Source organism: Myripristis murdjan, chromosome 9 (genome assembly GCF_902150065.1).
Source record: "Myripristis murdjan chromosome 9, fMyrMur1.1, whole genome shotgun sequence".
Lineage (NCBI taxonomy): Eukaryota > Metazoa > Chordata > Actinopteri > Holocentriformes > Holocentridae > Myripristis > Myripristis murdjan.
The window spans coordinates 23,119,059-23,134,427 of NC_043988.1; the positions used below are offsets into that span (position 1 = coordinate 23,119,059).

Genomic DNA, 15,369 nt, shown 5'->3' on the forward strand with positions numbered 1-15,369 from the left:
CTGAAATAGACCATCTCTGTCTAGAACACAGATTTTCAAACTTTATCTCCGGGTGCATAAACAAAATTATTTTTTCCTGAAATCCAGCCTAATGTTTGAGGTTTATATGCACCCCTAGCAATATTTTCCATTTTAGACTAAATCGTTCAGCTTACCTTACAGTATATTGTAAAGAAAGGCAACAGCAACACAGCATATGCACTTTCTCTGGAATAATTACAGGACATGTTTTTTAGTAATGTGCTAATGACACACCATTGGGTCTCAACATAGTAGAAAAACACAATAAAAATTACAACATTGCAGAGAAACTTCAATATACAGTTTTGTGGTATTTTACTGTTTACCTTCTCTTAATACAGTTTGATTAATTCTGTCACAATGAGCAGTTACAGTGTGATGACGCAGTGACTCTTGTTAACTAGAAGTCATTGGAGAAATAAGAGGAGGATGTGTGATTAAGAAAACAAATGACATTGCAGAAGATGAGCTGAGTAAGTTGTGAACTTCTGTCCTCAGGAGGTACAGGGAAGGATGCTGAGCACCGACACCTTCTCTCCTTTACATCTCCGCTGCCCTGCTTCACACTCGCTCATTGTCTGGGTGGCTGTGGTCGCATTCTCCCCAACATGGACACACACACTCAAGCCTGGGACCGAGCACTCTGCAGTGTCCTTGCAGCGGCACGCATTGGTTTGATCTGCAGGGACGGAGAAAAGACAACGGTACTGTGAGGAGAGAGAAGTTTGTCTTGTGTGCTGCTTTTTCTCTTCCAAGTTCTATCAACTTTATTTGTTGCCTGATATTCGTACCATCACAGGTCTCCCACATTTGACATTTGTTACAAAGTGTAGTTGTGCGCTGTGGCCACTGGCAGGCGCTGTCCTCTGATAGGTTGTAGTTCTTCCCTATACACTGCAGAGCATGCAGTTTGCACACACTCAGTAGAGCTGCACGGCTCCGCTCAGCACTCGTGGCACACACCTCCAAAGATGATCTAGTGACAAAAAAGACATCATCATCCTCATCATTAACAACAACAATAACAACAAAATCTGTAAGTCACATATCCAAACAAAAGATTTGTTGATTAGAAAGTCAAGTAAACATACGTGCACTCAAAAGGCATCCTGCAAATACATTTTCCCTTGACTAATTTCTCCCATGGTTTACATTGCACCGTCGCTGTATCATTGTTCTGTCTTTGTTGTGTATTGACTATGGGATATAAAAAGAAACAGAACAAAACAAACAAAAAAAAGAACAACAATAGGCATGGTTATGCATTGTGAGGGCATTTTCATTTTTTCTTACATTTTATTGGCAATAAAAGGATAAAAAATATAAAGATACCATGCTGTATGCACACAAACATTAGAATGCTAATGGTTTACATCCAAGCCTATGAAAAATACAATACATGCCAAAAAAAAAAAAAAAAAAAAAGAAAGAAATTGTATAAAATTAGGGCTACAGAATGAAACACAGTAGTCTCTCATGCCCACTGTAAAACCTGAGGTGACTGTACTTTTCAAGTTGTTGCACCTAACCTATGGTCCATAAGAATGACCCCACCTGGTTTAAATGTCAGACTATTAACATGCACATACCTTCACTACATGTGATGCCTGCAGGGTCTGGTGAAAAGTGTAGACTGGGGTCACAGATAATCTCTGTTTCTCCAACAATGTGTCTGCCCTCTGGGCATGACAGGGTGATCCTCTCCCCAATGCCGTAGGACTGCTTTAATGGAGAGGCTGAAACACTGTCGGAGAGGGACTCAATCCTGCACCTTGACACTGGAAGAGGGTAGACATGTGACACCAAATATGTCTTTGTGATTCTAAATGTTAGACTGGCTCAGAGTTGGAGTGGCTCTACACCCACTTGTGCACAGTCCCAGGGTCCCAGTCCAGGTTTGATCAGCAGTGCATTCCAACATGCTGTTACCAACCAGATGGTAACCTTCAATGCAGGTATACTCAGTTCTACTTGTCACAATGTAAACATCTTTAGGCTCCTGTGGGACACACAAAGGTTCACACAAAGGAGATTAAAGTTTCATTTATCAGTGCCACCCTTTATATGAAACACTGAGGAATGCTTAAACATGGGTCATCAATATCAGTTATGTGGAAAATGAAAGCCAGATGTGAGCCAACACATACTGCAAATCAAGGCTGATTTATCTTTACAGGAGACACATTTCATACTTGCAAAGGTTTGATCAAAACGCTCTCTGCTGATTTGATGATGAATAATTTAAACAAAACAATACCCACTATCATGTAATGCCATGCAATGTTGTGAATTTAAAGATAAACCATTGCAATTTATGGAAAGTGGATTATATGAAAAAGATTACTGGCACACTCCTGCAGTGTGCCAGTTTTTCTATGTTGGGTCACAACATGGTATTTCCTCTTGGAAATACAGAATAAATAGTGGAACAGTTATGAGGATTTTAAGGGTACTGAGAGTTCAAAATAATTTGTTTTATAATATTCATTCATGTTTGGGTTAAAGTTTACCAGAACATAGCCATTGATTAGAACAGGTGGCTCTCCACACTTCGCCTTTGCTGGGAGAGACAGGTCAAAGCACTGAGGCTCCATGGTCCTGAGTGAAAATCATAAATTACACACAGCTTGTAGTAGACGGCAAATCAATAGCGTAATACTTCACATTGAGAATCAAATCTAATGCTATTTACTACAATAGTTCATACTACACAGTGTAAGAGTACATCCTAGCAAAAACAAAACTTGAGACTTCTCAGACTTTAAGTATTGCAGCTCTTGGTCTTCACAGTCAGACGTCTCTGTGGATTCTCCAGTGCAGTGTTGTCCTCCGTTCTGAGGAGAGGGATTAGAGCAGGAGCGACTTCGTGACCTCTTGCCTCCAGAACACGATGACCAGCCAGACCAGCAGGACCAGCTGCCATGTATCACTCCTTCATGAGCAGAGACAGAAAAACAAAACCGAGAAAAACAAAACAAAAAAATAGAGAATAGAGAGATAAAGAGAAAGGTTTTCAGTGAGAGGGCAGGTCATATTTAGTGTCATAATCATTATTAAAATCTTGTTTTACTTGAAACAGATTTGCAGAGTGAAATAATCCAACTTATTTCCAGTGCTCATCAACTTGTGTAGTTGTGTATTTATACTTGTATTTATACCTCATACTTTATATCTGTAAGCCTGTTGAAGCAGTAAGCAAAACATGTTGCCTGCCATATTTTATACCTGGAAATACGTATAAATAAGTAGTACATTGATCAAGTGGGTCTAGAGCTTTGTTGGCAAGATTTTTTGACTTGAGTATATTTGATTTCCTGTGCATGGCTAGCATCCAAAGAAAGAAAGTAAGAGTCTGGCTGCGCAGGAGACATCCTTTTTATAATATTTATACTTGTTCTCAATAATTCGATAAAATAGATTTTTTGCATTGTATAAGCAAAATATCATGCACCACTAACAGACTACAAGTACACCCAACACTTAGAGGAAGTCACGTGAGCAGAGGTTAGTGGGTTGTTGAGTACTGGTACCACAGATCTTCAAGAAAATTAGAAATTATATGAATGAAATTAAATCATATGCCCACCCTTCCCTTGGAACACATCGCCCACCTTCACCAAGAGCAAACCAGCTGCTGCAGTCAAGCACGTCTGAGTGCAGCACTCACCTGGCTGACCCTCCACTTCACTTCCCACTGCACAGGACAGTCCCGATGTGCCAGGCTTACAGATGCATTTACACTCACTGCCATCCATGACAGCCAAGCCGTTGTTGTCGCAGGGCTGGCAGTGGCAGGGGTGATGCTCAGCAATGTACTGGTCAATGGCCCTGCGAAGGTACAGCCTCTTCACCCCAGCACACTGCACCTCCTTCACCAGCTCTGACACCGGCCGCAGCTACCAAAACAGAGGTGAAAAAACTAAATTGAAGAGAATTAGTCAAGGTTGTTCTACTTCAAGACAGGAATATGAATATTACACCAAATATGTGCATCATTATATCAACATTTATGAATGTCAGACAGCTTGTTTTTCTTTCCTGTTACCTTTTGTTTTATGACGTCTGGAAAAGATCTAATGGAATCAGCCCAGTTTGAGTACATTTCCTGGTTTTTGTCCGCATCGTCGAGGTTCATATTCAGTAGCGCTGCAATATGTTGGGTGCTTCCCCCATCCACATTCACCTTTCTCACAATGTTATTCACGTTTAATTCTATTTCAGAGGATTGCACAGATAACGGACAATGAGGGTACAGGAAGTACTTGTGATTGTTTTATGATCTCTGGATTATTTGAAAAAAAAAAAAAAGAAGAAGAAGAATTTTAAGATTAATAAGTGTCACTTTACCATTTCTTGAACTACTCTCATGTCCACCCCGCCTGCAGTTCTCAGTTGTGATGGGAATGAACAGAATCCAGCGTTTGGTCCTTACGCATTCATCAAAAGAACTTTTCTGCGAGACTGAGAACAAAGACAGACAAAAATGAACAGGAAACAGTGAGGTCAGCACTCAACTACAAGAAGGAGGCTGTGCTTTTAAACACGTTAAAAAAAAAAAAACTTTCAGTAATTAAGTTGTATCCAAGTATTTCTGTGCTCTGAGATTGCTGAGGAATGGCAGCGCACAGAGCACGATGTAATAGGTTTTTCCATGAAGACACAGTTAAGTTCCCTGAAGGCTTTGTTTCACACACGTTCTTTAATGAATAGTTACTTCGTCATCCAAGTGTTTCATCAAGATCGTGACATAGCGAAGCTGTACACAGCTTTTCAATTTGCTCTGCTCTTGTTTTAGGCCTCCAGTGAGGCTGCAGGATAAATATTCATGGATCCTCACCTACATGCTTGTAGGTTTCCTGGTCGATGCTTACGACGGCACGGAAAGACCCTCCGAGACTGCCCTCAGACAGGTAGTGTGTTCCAAACCTCTCTAAAACCTTACGGTACTCGTCGTAGTTGTAGACAGTTGGGAGTTTGACCAGCGCCTTCCAAAACTCCTCTGATATTGGGAGGTATTGAGGTGCATTGTTCTGGAACTGAACTACCTCTATGGTGTTCTTCAAAATCAAAAGCTTGCGGTTCTGTCCAGAAAAAGAAGAGAAAAACAAACAAAGATGGTAGCAACACATTGACTGAGCATTCAACAAATTTGACAAATCTTTTTCAAAGGTCCCACTAATCATTCAAATGTACCCAAAAGTATGCACCACAAATTACCCAAGCGCTCAAGCAGTTACCCCCAAGTATTTAAATTTATGCTTTAACCTCATACAGTATGACTCGTTTTCACTCGTTTTAAAAAAGAACTTCTGGAGTATAAAAAATGACTGCAGAGTAAATGTTTCTTTGTCCCAAAAATGCTGGGAACTTTTAGGTATCTTTTTTGTGAAGTTTTAGTTAACTGCTTGAGCACTGTTGCGTATTTTGGGGTACTTTTACATACCTTGTCGTGGTCTTCTGTCTCATGGAAGTCGTAGTTGTTGTATCCCGAGGCAGTGCCTTTCAAAGTCTCTCGGCGGACAATGTCTTTTGCATAGTGCCATCTGCTGTTGAACGTCTCATCGCTGAAGTCGTTCCTAACTTGAACCTGAAATCACAGATTCAGGAGGTGCTTCTGGTATGTCACACTACATACTGTAACATGCATAATTGCTGTTAAAATGACATGGCATGATTCAACTGATTATGGATGTAGGACAGATTTTCTGTTCATGAAAACAAGAAAATCCACCATGTAGTCTCTTTAATTAGTGAATGACAAAACTCGTGTAGGTTGCATAAGTCTGTCAGAGTGACCAACCATGAAGTTATACTGTGTGGTGCTTAAAGGCAGTCTGTAAGAATACATGTGGAGACCACTGAAGATGCTGCGACACTGGCCCCCAAAGCTCATTGTATTGATGACACTTCCCTTTCGCTTCTCGGTCACGGCATCAAACCTAGAAAGGTGAGCGGAGTGCACTTTTATCTCAGTGGTATGTAAAAAGTATAATATCAGGTCACAGGTGGAAAGTAGGGCTGGGCGGTATGGACAAAACTGATATTGTGAGTAGAGATGAATATTTGTTTTTTCAAAAAATATATACACAGTGAGACTTTTAATAAACAGTCAGTCAGTCAGTGGGTTAATGTGGATATGACCAGGAAGGCAGAGACAAATAACACAACAGCAAGAACAGTCTAACAAGTTCAGGTAAGTGATAATAAGTTGCACTCCTTTACTATGGTGCAGAATTTAAAACCAAGAAAAGACTTTACCATATATCCCAACATGATGATATCCAAAATCCCAGACAATATCTAATCATGTATCATGATATTGATATATTATTGAATATCACCCATCCCTAGTGGAAAGTAAGCATATTTACTCAATTTCAAGCACAGTTTTGCAGCACTGGAATTGAGCTAACTGTTCAAGTGCAATTAGCTAATATTTCCTAACCTTAACCGTGACCTTAACCTTAACCATTAGCCCATGACAACCCTTTCCCTAACCTTAACATAATCTTTAACCTTAACATAACTTTTTATCCGAGTATTTTAGTGACAAAAGGTCTTTTTACTGATCTGCCTTTACCTGACAGCTGTGGTTGCTAATTATTTTGCAGAGTATGCTTTTATGTGCAAAACATAAAATATGATCCATTGTTCAGAGTCTTAACTAGTCTGTAAATAAGCAGTCAGAGCTACTGCATTACAATACTTCTTATAAGTTAATGCATCAATAATTTAACACTACTTCTGAGAGGAACCATTCGTCAGTCTTCACAATGACATCACTTTTACTTTTCATACTTGGTACATGTAAATAATTTGTACATTTTATTGCTAATAGTGCCATACTTTCAGAATTCAAGACACAGGAATGTTACGTTTAATGGAGTATTTTTCCATCACACTATTGCTACTTTTTCCTCAGTAAATAATGTCAGTAATGTGTTATGGTGCATGCTTGTGTGTGTGTGTGTGTGTGTGTGTGTGTGTGTGTGTGTGTATGTGTGTGTGTGTGTGTGTGTGAGAGAGAGAGAGAGAGAGAGAGAGAAAATGTATATCTTGTCTTACCCCTGTCCTAAGAGATTAATTTTAGGTGGGAGGGCTAAGCCTGCAGTTGGACATGCAGGTGGATATTTTGTCAGTGGGTCACAGACAAGTTCATCCTCATTATCCTCCTCACAGTCCTGATCCCCATTACACACCAGAGATCTGCTGACACACTTCCCTGTTAGTCAAAACACACCCACACCCACAGAGACACACACAGGGAGGGAGGGAGAGAGAGAGAGAGAGAGAGAGAGAGAGAGAGAGAGAGAGAGAGCTTTATAAGATAGACTGATTTTTTTTGTTTCTGTTTTTGTTTAATGACTGATTTTGGACACTGTATGAAGTCAGCAAACCTGATCGGCAGCGGAACCTGTTTCCACATCCATCCTCTAGAGGGCAGCCTTGTGTGGTTTCACAGGTCCTGGTCTGGGTTCGCTCTCCATCACAGGGGTTCCCTCCAAACTGAGCATAGACCACCATGGCTCGGCTTCTTGTCTGAAAAACACCGCAAAGAAATATGGGAAAAGATGTTACAAGCAAAAGTGTCAAAAAGAAAACCTTGCTGACTTCACATCAGCTGCTTGGTAAATTTATATATATCTGACACAATCCTTTCTAATGCCATGGTCTGTATATTTAACGTGTAATATTGGAAGTACAGCACTACTAAAATTCTGCAAATTGTTGTTTCAACTGCATTTGTTAACACTGAGCATACATTTTTAAAGAGCAGAACTGCAGGTCGTTGGTCATCAACATGATTCGAGTAAAACTATGACTATTATATGTATTAGGAGGGTGAAAAGCAAGTGATCCTAACCTGGGTCTTGGTGCAGGCATCACATTCAGACCACTCCCCAAAAGGTCCCCACTGGCAATGAACTGTCTCACAAAACCTTGGACAGAAATAAATGCAATCAAATACAACAGCCCTTGGTTTTAAAATGATGAATACATTGCATTACTTAATGGTGAAGCAGAAACAGTTTTACCCTGTGGCAGCAAACATCAGGAGTAACAGCCATGGCAAACCTGATCGACAGAGCTGGCCAACCCTCTGAAAAGTGGAGAGGAGAAAATTAGGGGAATTTGTAGATATTCTAAAAATGCCAAAGTAAATCACCGTGTAAACCATCACTCTGTCCAACCTGAAAAATATCATTAGAATGTAATTTCAAATTTACTTGCCTTCATGTTGAAAAAGGAGCAGTGGACAGTGGACCTCTGAGCAGGCTTGGATGTTGGTTTTATTTCAGGGGGTCAGTTTCGTTCTCGTAAAGGGGCTGAATATGTGCAGGAAGAAACTGTTTCTCTTCCATGGAACTCATAGTATTTGTTTGTTTGTGTGTGTCTGTGTGTGTGTGTGTGTGTGTGTGTGTGTGTGTATGCGCACGCATGCTCAAGTTCCTGCCAAGAGCTTCCTCTGTTCAGAAGTTGACCAAGACCTAAATAAACATAGAATAATTCTGAAAGCAAAGCTCAAAGTGCACCTTCCCATATTGTGCAAATCCCTCTTTGAGTGGACAGTGATCTGCTGCCATGACAGCCTGCCAGCCAGCCACACCACCGACTGAGCTGATTCAAATTAACTTTTAAATGAACTAAGCGAACAATACTTTCTGCTGGGCAGTAAATCCTGAAATTTCTCCAACTCAGTTAGAGATCAATATAATGTTACCCATGGACCCATGTTCCCTCAGTGTGATTTTTCAAATCGAAAATACCTCCATGTTGCTTAAATCCTATGTTAATTCAGCAAAAGATGAAAGATAACTTCCATTTTTTGGCTATGTTATGTTATGCTATCTTATGTTATCTTGTTTTATCTCATGGTATGTTATTTGTTTTGTTATTTCTTATCTCTAACTAACTGTAAATGTGAGCTGGTATGACAATAAAGTTCCTTGAATCCTTGAATCTTATCTTATCTTATCTTATCTTATCAAATAAAAATGCATAATCATTTAGTACATGTTAAGTAAATACATGACTACCTGAAATGGTATTTATGATCAAACTACTTCCAAAGATGTTTTTGATTCACACTTTTTTTTTTTTTTTATTATTTTTTTTTTTATCAGGATTAGCATTAACAAAGGTGTTATTAGTTTTGGCATGAAGAACATAGATACATAACATTTAACATTAACAACATACACAACCCTATGTTTACTCAACATAAAATACAGAACAATGTCCAACATATTCAAGTATGCATAATCTGGTAGTGCATGTTCAGCCAATAATATTTAAATTGGTGTGCGTGATGGAGATGAAAATGACATTAAGGGAGTATAGAGCCCTGGGAACATAGATGTGCTCCTGTGAGTCCTGCCCCAGAGCTTGGCTCACTCAGCAGACAGTAAAAGTGACATTTGTGCAATTTTTGTGGTCTCAGGTAAGATTGAGCTTGCGGCAGAACATGAGAGATCCAGCAAAGATAGCCATGACAGAGCTGCTGAGATGCAATGACTCCATGCAACACTGGAGGGCAATAGAGAACCATTTCATGTTCATTTTGTTGCCCCTTTGGTGCTTTTAAGGGTGGAGGAAGCTCAGCAGTAATAAGTATGCTGTCGAGGTAAACATCATATCAAAGCTTTTGAGGAAAACTGGAACGAGTTTTGCTACCTAACAAGTTATTGCAAGTTGAGATTAAGTTCACATCAGATACATGTACACGTCAATGAAAGGGCGGGAGGACTCATTTCTGAACCCTTATAGACTCATTTCTGAACTCAACTCAGCTCAAAGTGAGAGAGAGCCTTCCCTCTCAGCCAAAACTCAGACACTCTGCGAGGTCTGGGGGATATTTCCTTCTATGAGAAATATACAAGTGTTATATCAAGTGTTTATAAGTGTTTTGAAACCATGTCTATGTGTCTATGTCTAATTATGGTCATACATCTGCTGTCACAGCCAGGAGGGAAGGACAGTGGTGGGCATATCCATCACACTCTGGTAACTTAAAGATGAATTTGACTGTTCATATGAAATTATATTTTAAAGCCCTAAGGCACTCAAGTTTGTGTTAGCTAAGCATTGATTTTTTTCCCATCATTTCTACAAATAAGCGAGAGATTAAACCGTCCTGCCCAAAAATCTGGGATGTTACATTAATATGCAGCTTCGTTTGAATAAATTGCAAAAGACAGGAAAGGTTACTTTCACTATAATGACATTTGGTAAATGAGAATCCGTTTTCTGGTTCTGGACCAATAGCACCAACATAAAATAGAGCACACAAGGAAATAAAAGCTCAAACAAACAGCAACAGCACCTCCCCTACAATCAACCATTTATTTACTGTCAAATAAAGCTCCCTCAGGCTAGGTATCTTATTTGAGAGACATTTTCCATGTACAGCAATTTTAGTGTGAACTAGATAATGCAGAAACTGTGTGACATTTTCTCCTTTAATGTTGTCTGTGATAAGCAAATGAGAAAGGTGACCCTGCCACCTGACAATGTACAAGTGCATTTCATTAAAATTGTGCATATATTTCATTTCAGACAGCATCTGCCATACACAGTGCCTAAAGGAAATAATTATTGTAAGTAGAAAAGTAATCTTTGAAAATAATCACATCGTAAATAAAACTTCTATGTCCACATGGCACCATTGCAATTTGTACTGCTATGTATAACTTTAAAGTAGTACTAGTGTATTATGGTAGTATTGTATATTACAGTAATAAAAAAGAAAAAATATACAATACATTTTATAGAATATATAGAAAATACATTTTAAAGGCAGATGTATATGTGTTTTATACTTTGCACAGAAATAGACCCAGATAATAATAAAAACTATAAAATGGCTTCCTAAATAGCTGGTTCTGTGGATGTCATGATGCTCGGAGCACCATCTTTTACCACCATCTGCCCTAACATTTTGGTCTGCCAGAGAATGCAAATCTGCAGAATGCCAACAACCCCACCCCACCCCCCCTTTAAAATAAATAAATAAATAAATTGTTTTTTATTTTGTTTCAGAATTATGTTTCACAAAAATACCCACCAACTTTAAACCCCCTCTTTAAACCACAGGCTATGGGCCTCAGAATTGAAACACGAAAAAAAAAAAAGGAATTTAAATGGGGAAAAGGAAAAAGGATCAGGAAAAGGGTACTAAAGGGAGTTAGGTGTATGCTCACTGCCATTTAGTGGCTGCCTCCACTCAAATTGGCTCAAAGCACTATAAGTGCTAATACTCCTGGCGTGGGTGGTCCCAAAGGGAACCGAACCCCCAACTCAGACATTTCCAGAATCATGCCAAAACAGAAGAGCTACAGCGCCACTTTATTAATTATAAACAGGCTCCATTATGTTCATTGCTGTCATGAATTAAAAAAGGAAGGAAAAGAATGATTAGATGCTGTAACTGTGTATATTGTCTTTTTTTTTTCTTTTTCTTTCTTTTTTTTTTTGGTAGCATAAAAAGTACATGACATTCTTGACCCAACAGGAAACAGATGGTGGGTGACTTTTGTTTCCACATCATACTGTAAGAAACATCTTGCCAGGAGAATGGTAAAAGCTATAATTACCTGAGCTGTGCTTGGTAAGAAAATATGAAGGTCCACTGCTGCAAGGCAGAAGGCTGTGTCAGGGGTCATTTTGACCTGGAAGAATCACCAAAAGTGAAAAACAAGTACATAAAAGGGACACTTGCTTGGGCAAAACAAAAAATGAGATCTGCAGGCTGGCAACCACAGTGGATGTGTTGTGCATTCATATAAATCTTTGCTGCTCTGGAATCAGTAGCAAGAGCCATGTCCGTTACTTTAGTTTATACAAAAGCCATGACTAGTGCAAGAGTCATTCATCATTAATTAAGGCCTCACTAAGGTCAGGATCTCAAGCCCCTTTAACTTTGCAGCGGTGTTGGAAAGTAGCTACGTTACATGTAATTAAACTAGTATTAAACTAGTATTAACTAGTACAGGTGGATTGAGGACTCAAAATCACCCATCGATGTTACTGTGTGTGTGTGTGTGTGTGTGTGTGAGAGAGAGAGAGAGAGAGAGAGAGAGAGAGAGTGAGTGGGTGTGAGTGTGTCTGTCTCTGGGTTTGTGAGGGTGTTTCCAGGGTGTTTCCCAGCCTTCTGCCCAGTGCATGCTAGTGTAGGCTCCAACCCCCCTGTGATTAGGAATAAGCGGATGTGGAAAATGGATGGATTCCACTTTTTTGGCTTATTGAGATGTACTGACTACAGAATTTATCAGCTACTTTTGGCCTTAAGATTCAGTAGAAATAATGGCAATAATGAAAGAAATTAGATAAAGCTGTCCCTCTGGAACAGTTCAGTCTCCAGAGGGAGGATTTGCCTATTGAGCTGGTTATATTCCCCTTTAGGAAATGGGCAGTACTTCTAAGATTTCTTAATTAAATCTGGTCTATTTTGGAAGAGATATAAAGACTTTGGCAAAGCTAGAGTCTTAATGAGAGTAATGCGGGTAGCTGGACTTCTTATCTATGTCCACCTTACATTTACCAAAAACAGGTCAAAATTTTATTATGACACTGAGGAAAGTGAGTAACATTGATTTAAGAAAGCAGACTAGATGGAGGGACATCTTCTTCAAGATTCCAAGGCCAGAATTAATTCTTGTGCATTTAGTTGGTAGAAAGAATGCTTCTGAACCGATTTAAAATAACTTAAGTATGAGGGAAGAAGCTGAGTCAGAAGGATATAAAAGCAAGCCATCCTTATAGAGAGACAGCTTATGCTCTTGATCATTGCAATATGCCCATGAAGTATAGTTTATAGGATATATGCTCATAGGAATTATTATGTTAAACCAGACAGGAAATATGCTAAGTTATTATTAATCCCATCAGTGGAGTTGGACGGAGGTTGTTTTAGGCTCATCCCATCTGTTTGCTTGTTGTCTGTTTACACGATATCTCAGTTACAAATAGATGTGCACAAAACTTTGTGGAAAGGTTGGCAGTTGGGCAAGGAGGAACAGACTGGCCAAAGTAAGTATAGTTTCACACAAAAAAAATGTTATGTAGGATTCACTTAATATGATGAAACTTTGTTTGCCTATCAGCACACAAAAGTAGACAAATAATCTATTATCAGCCCATCAGTAATACAAGGGCACTGCAGAACTCATTTCTAGTTTAGACATAATCACCCTGCCCTTTTTTTTTTTTTTTTTTTTTTTTTTTTTTTACAAAACTTGGCACAGATGGTTAAATGGGCTCCCTAAGAGCCACTGAATGAATATCATGCTGATAGGTTACATGGTGTGATATTTGCTAAAATGCTGTAAAGGGACAAGAATTTAGACAGGCATGTCTCATGTCCCATTTTGTACAGCCATAAAATGTGAGCATCTCCTGATGTAAAACAAGTCTGTAATGGGGCATGGAAGAAATGATTATAACCTTTTGGTGAAATGCCAGCATGTGGAACTGCCATGCCTTGACAGTGACAGAGTGTTGACTGAGGTATGCAGTCTATTTTGTGCCATCTTGTTTGGAAAGTGTTTTTATGACCACTGGGGCTATCATCAGATATATATGTATTGTTTCAGGAAAACCACCAATGGTCCTTTCAAACAGAATACCAATTAACATTGCTCAATTCCCTAAGAGACAAACGCCATCATTCCATATTCACACTCTCTCTCTCTCTCTCTCTGTGTGTTTCATGGCTATCTCTGTTGGCTGCTGGCTCCCTCAGGACATCTAATCTTTCACAAGTCTCAGTAAAGAAATAAATGAATAAAGAATAGCAATAACAAAATTAAATAATAAAAAATAATAATCATCACAGTTCACACAATTATTCCTCAGTCCCTGACAATGACTCAGTCTTGGTTTGTTTCATGCTCAACATGGCATCTTAGCCTTCTTTTTTTTTCCAATTACAATGACTCATAACGGTGTCGCTTCTTCATGGAACAGTTTATGTTGGCATTTATGTCTCTCCTAATGCAATATTTGGCAGATGCCTAACAAGGGTGTACTGTAGGTTCTGTTGGCAGCTTTGTGCCCTCATAATCAGTGTCTGGAGATGGCAAACTCCTCCTCCTCCTCCTCCTCCTCCTCACATCGCAAAATTTCTCTGTAACCTTCTCACTTGTGCCCTTTGTTTTTCATTGCTTTGTCCACCTAAAGATTTTCATTGTTCATCTTGACTTTTCTGACCTTTTACAACAGGAACTAGTAATAGCATTGATTTAAAAATGATCAAATTAAGTATTCATACTCATTTTCTATCATAGAACCTCAGACATGCCCCTCAATCTCCCTCTTTCAGTCTCTTTCTCTCGCTCTCCCACTCTCTTTTAGTACTAATACCTTTGTTCATACAGCTGCCCAAGGCCAGGGTATCCATTCCCAATAGAGACACTCCTAAATTAAATAGCCTGGATTACCTTTGGGGATTAGTGTAGAGAGATGTGGCTGTGACCTGAAAGCCCTCAGCCATCTGTATCCACACTTCCATCTCCTCTCAAATGTGCATGTGTGTGTGACAGAGAGAGAGAGAGGGAGAGAGAGAGAGAGAGAGAGAGAGAGAGAGAGAGAGAGAGAGAGAGAGAGAGAGAGAGAAAGAGACAGACGAAGACATGAGAGGGTGGGGGTGGGGGGTCAGAGGGGACTGACGCATCAGAAGTCATTCACAATGACAGTGCAAGATTTATGTTGATCAATGAGAACATTTTATTTCACTTCTATTCTAAAAGTGTTGTTAAAGACCTGGTCAGATGTCAAGCCAACAGGAAATGAAAGAAATCACATTAATGAGCCACATGAAACTTGAAACCAAATGAAAACATTGAGGCTGGGAGGCTGCAAGAATTCCCAGCTCATGTGAGGAAATCTGATCATGGCAGTCAATGATCAAAGCGGTCGATATCTAGCTGCACCAATGGAGCCAACCAGTGGCTACCAGACGAATACTAATCTTGTCAGTGTGTAATCAATAACCCTGTAAATAAATGACGTTACTACATCATATTATTTGCTCATGAAGCAAATGCGGACCCATGTATGTATAACAGGACAGAATGCCAGACTAATTTTCCAACCAAACACTGACATCCTTTAGCCAGAGAAGACCTTAGAGCTATGTTAAGGTGTGCATGTGCAATGTGTGCTCTCTCACACACACGCATGCATGCGCACACACACTGTAAGCAACAGTGAGGTCAGCATCACATGAATTCTCTTTCCTCTCTGTATCCTGAGACAACAAATATTCATGGCTGAGAAGAACACCTGGCTCAGAATGGCAGATGCAGAATTACAAAACACAGTCTCGGCAAGGTCACCCTGTGTGCCTCT

The 15,369-nt window shown here is 39.5% G+C and overlaps 1 protein-coding gene across 1 annotated transcript; it reads right to left on the reverse strand.

The window, feature by feature from the left end:
* Window positions 1-490: 490 nt before the first annotated feature.
* On the reverse strand, window positions 491-8,795 carry c7a (complement component 7a). The gene is made up of 18 exons (XM_030059324.1): window positions 8,790-8,795; window positions 8,058-8,122; window positions 7,886-7,961; window positions 7,419-7,560; window positions 7,087-7,243; window positions 5,822-5,960; window positions 5,465-5,608; window positions 4,859-5,102; window positions 4,369-4,482; window positions 4,067-4,233; window positions 3,689-3,917; window positions 2,782-2,953; window positions 2,532-2,619; window positions 1,888-2,020; window positions 1,611-1,799; window positions 1,113-1,218; window positions 813-997; window positions 491-700 (listed from the first exon to the last, which is right to left on the reverse strand). The coding sequence occupies exons 1-18, from the start codon at window positions 8,793-8,795 to the stop codon at window positions 516-518; spliced, it is 2,541 nt and encodes an 846-aa protein (XP_029915184.1). The 3' UTR covers window positions 491-515.
* Between the last annotated feature and the right edge of the window lie 6,574 nt (window positions 8,796-15,369).

Excerpts from the sequence above, each read along its gene's own strand:
- c7a (XM_030059324.1), bottom strand. Across the intron at positions 3,918-4,066 it reads CAGACGTCATAAAACAAAAG|CTGCGGCCGGTGTCAGAGCT; the intron begins GTAACAGGAAAG and ends CTGTTTTGGTAG. Across the intron at positions 701-812 it reads AATGTGGGAGACCTGTGATG|ATCAAACCAATGCGTGCCGC; the intron begins GTACGAATATCA and ends CCGTCCCTGCAG.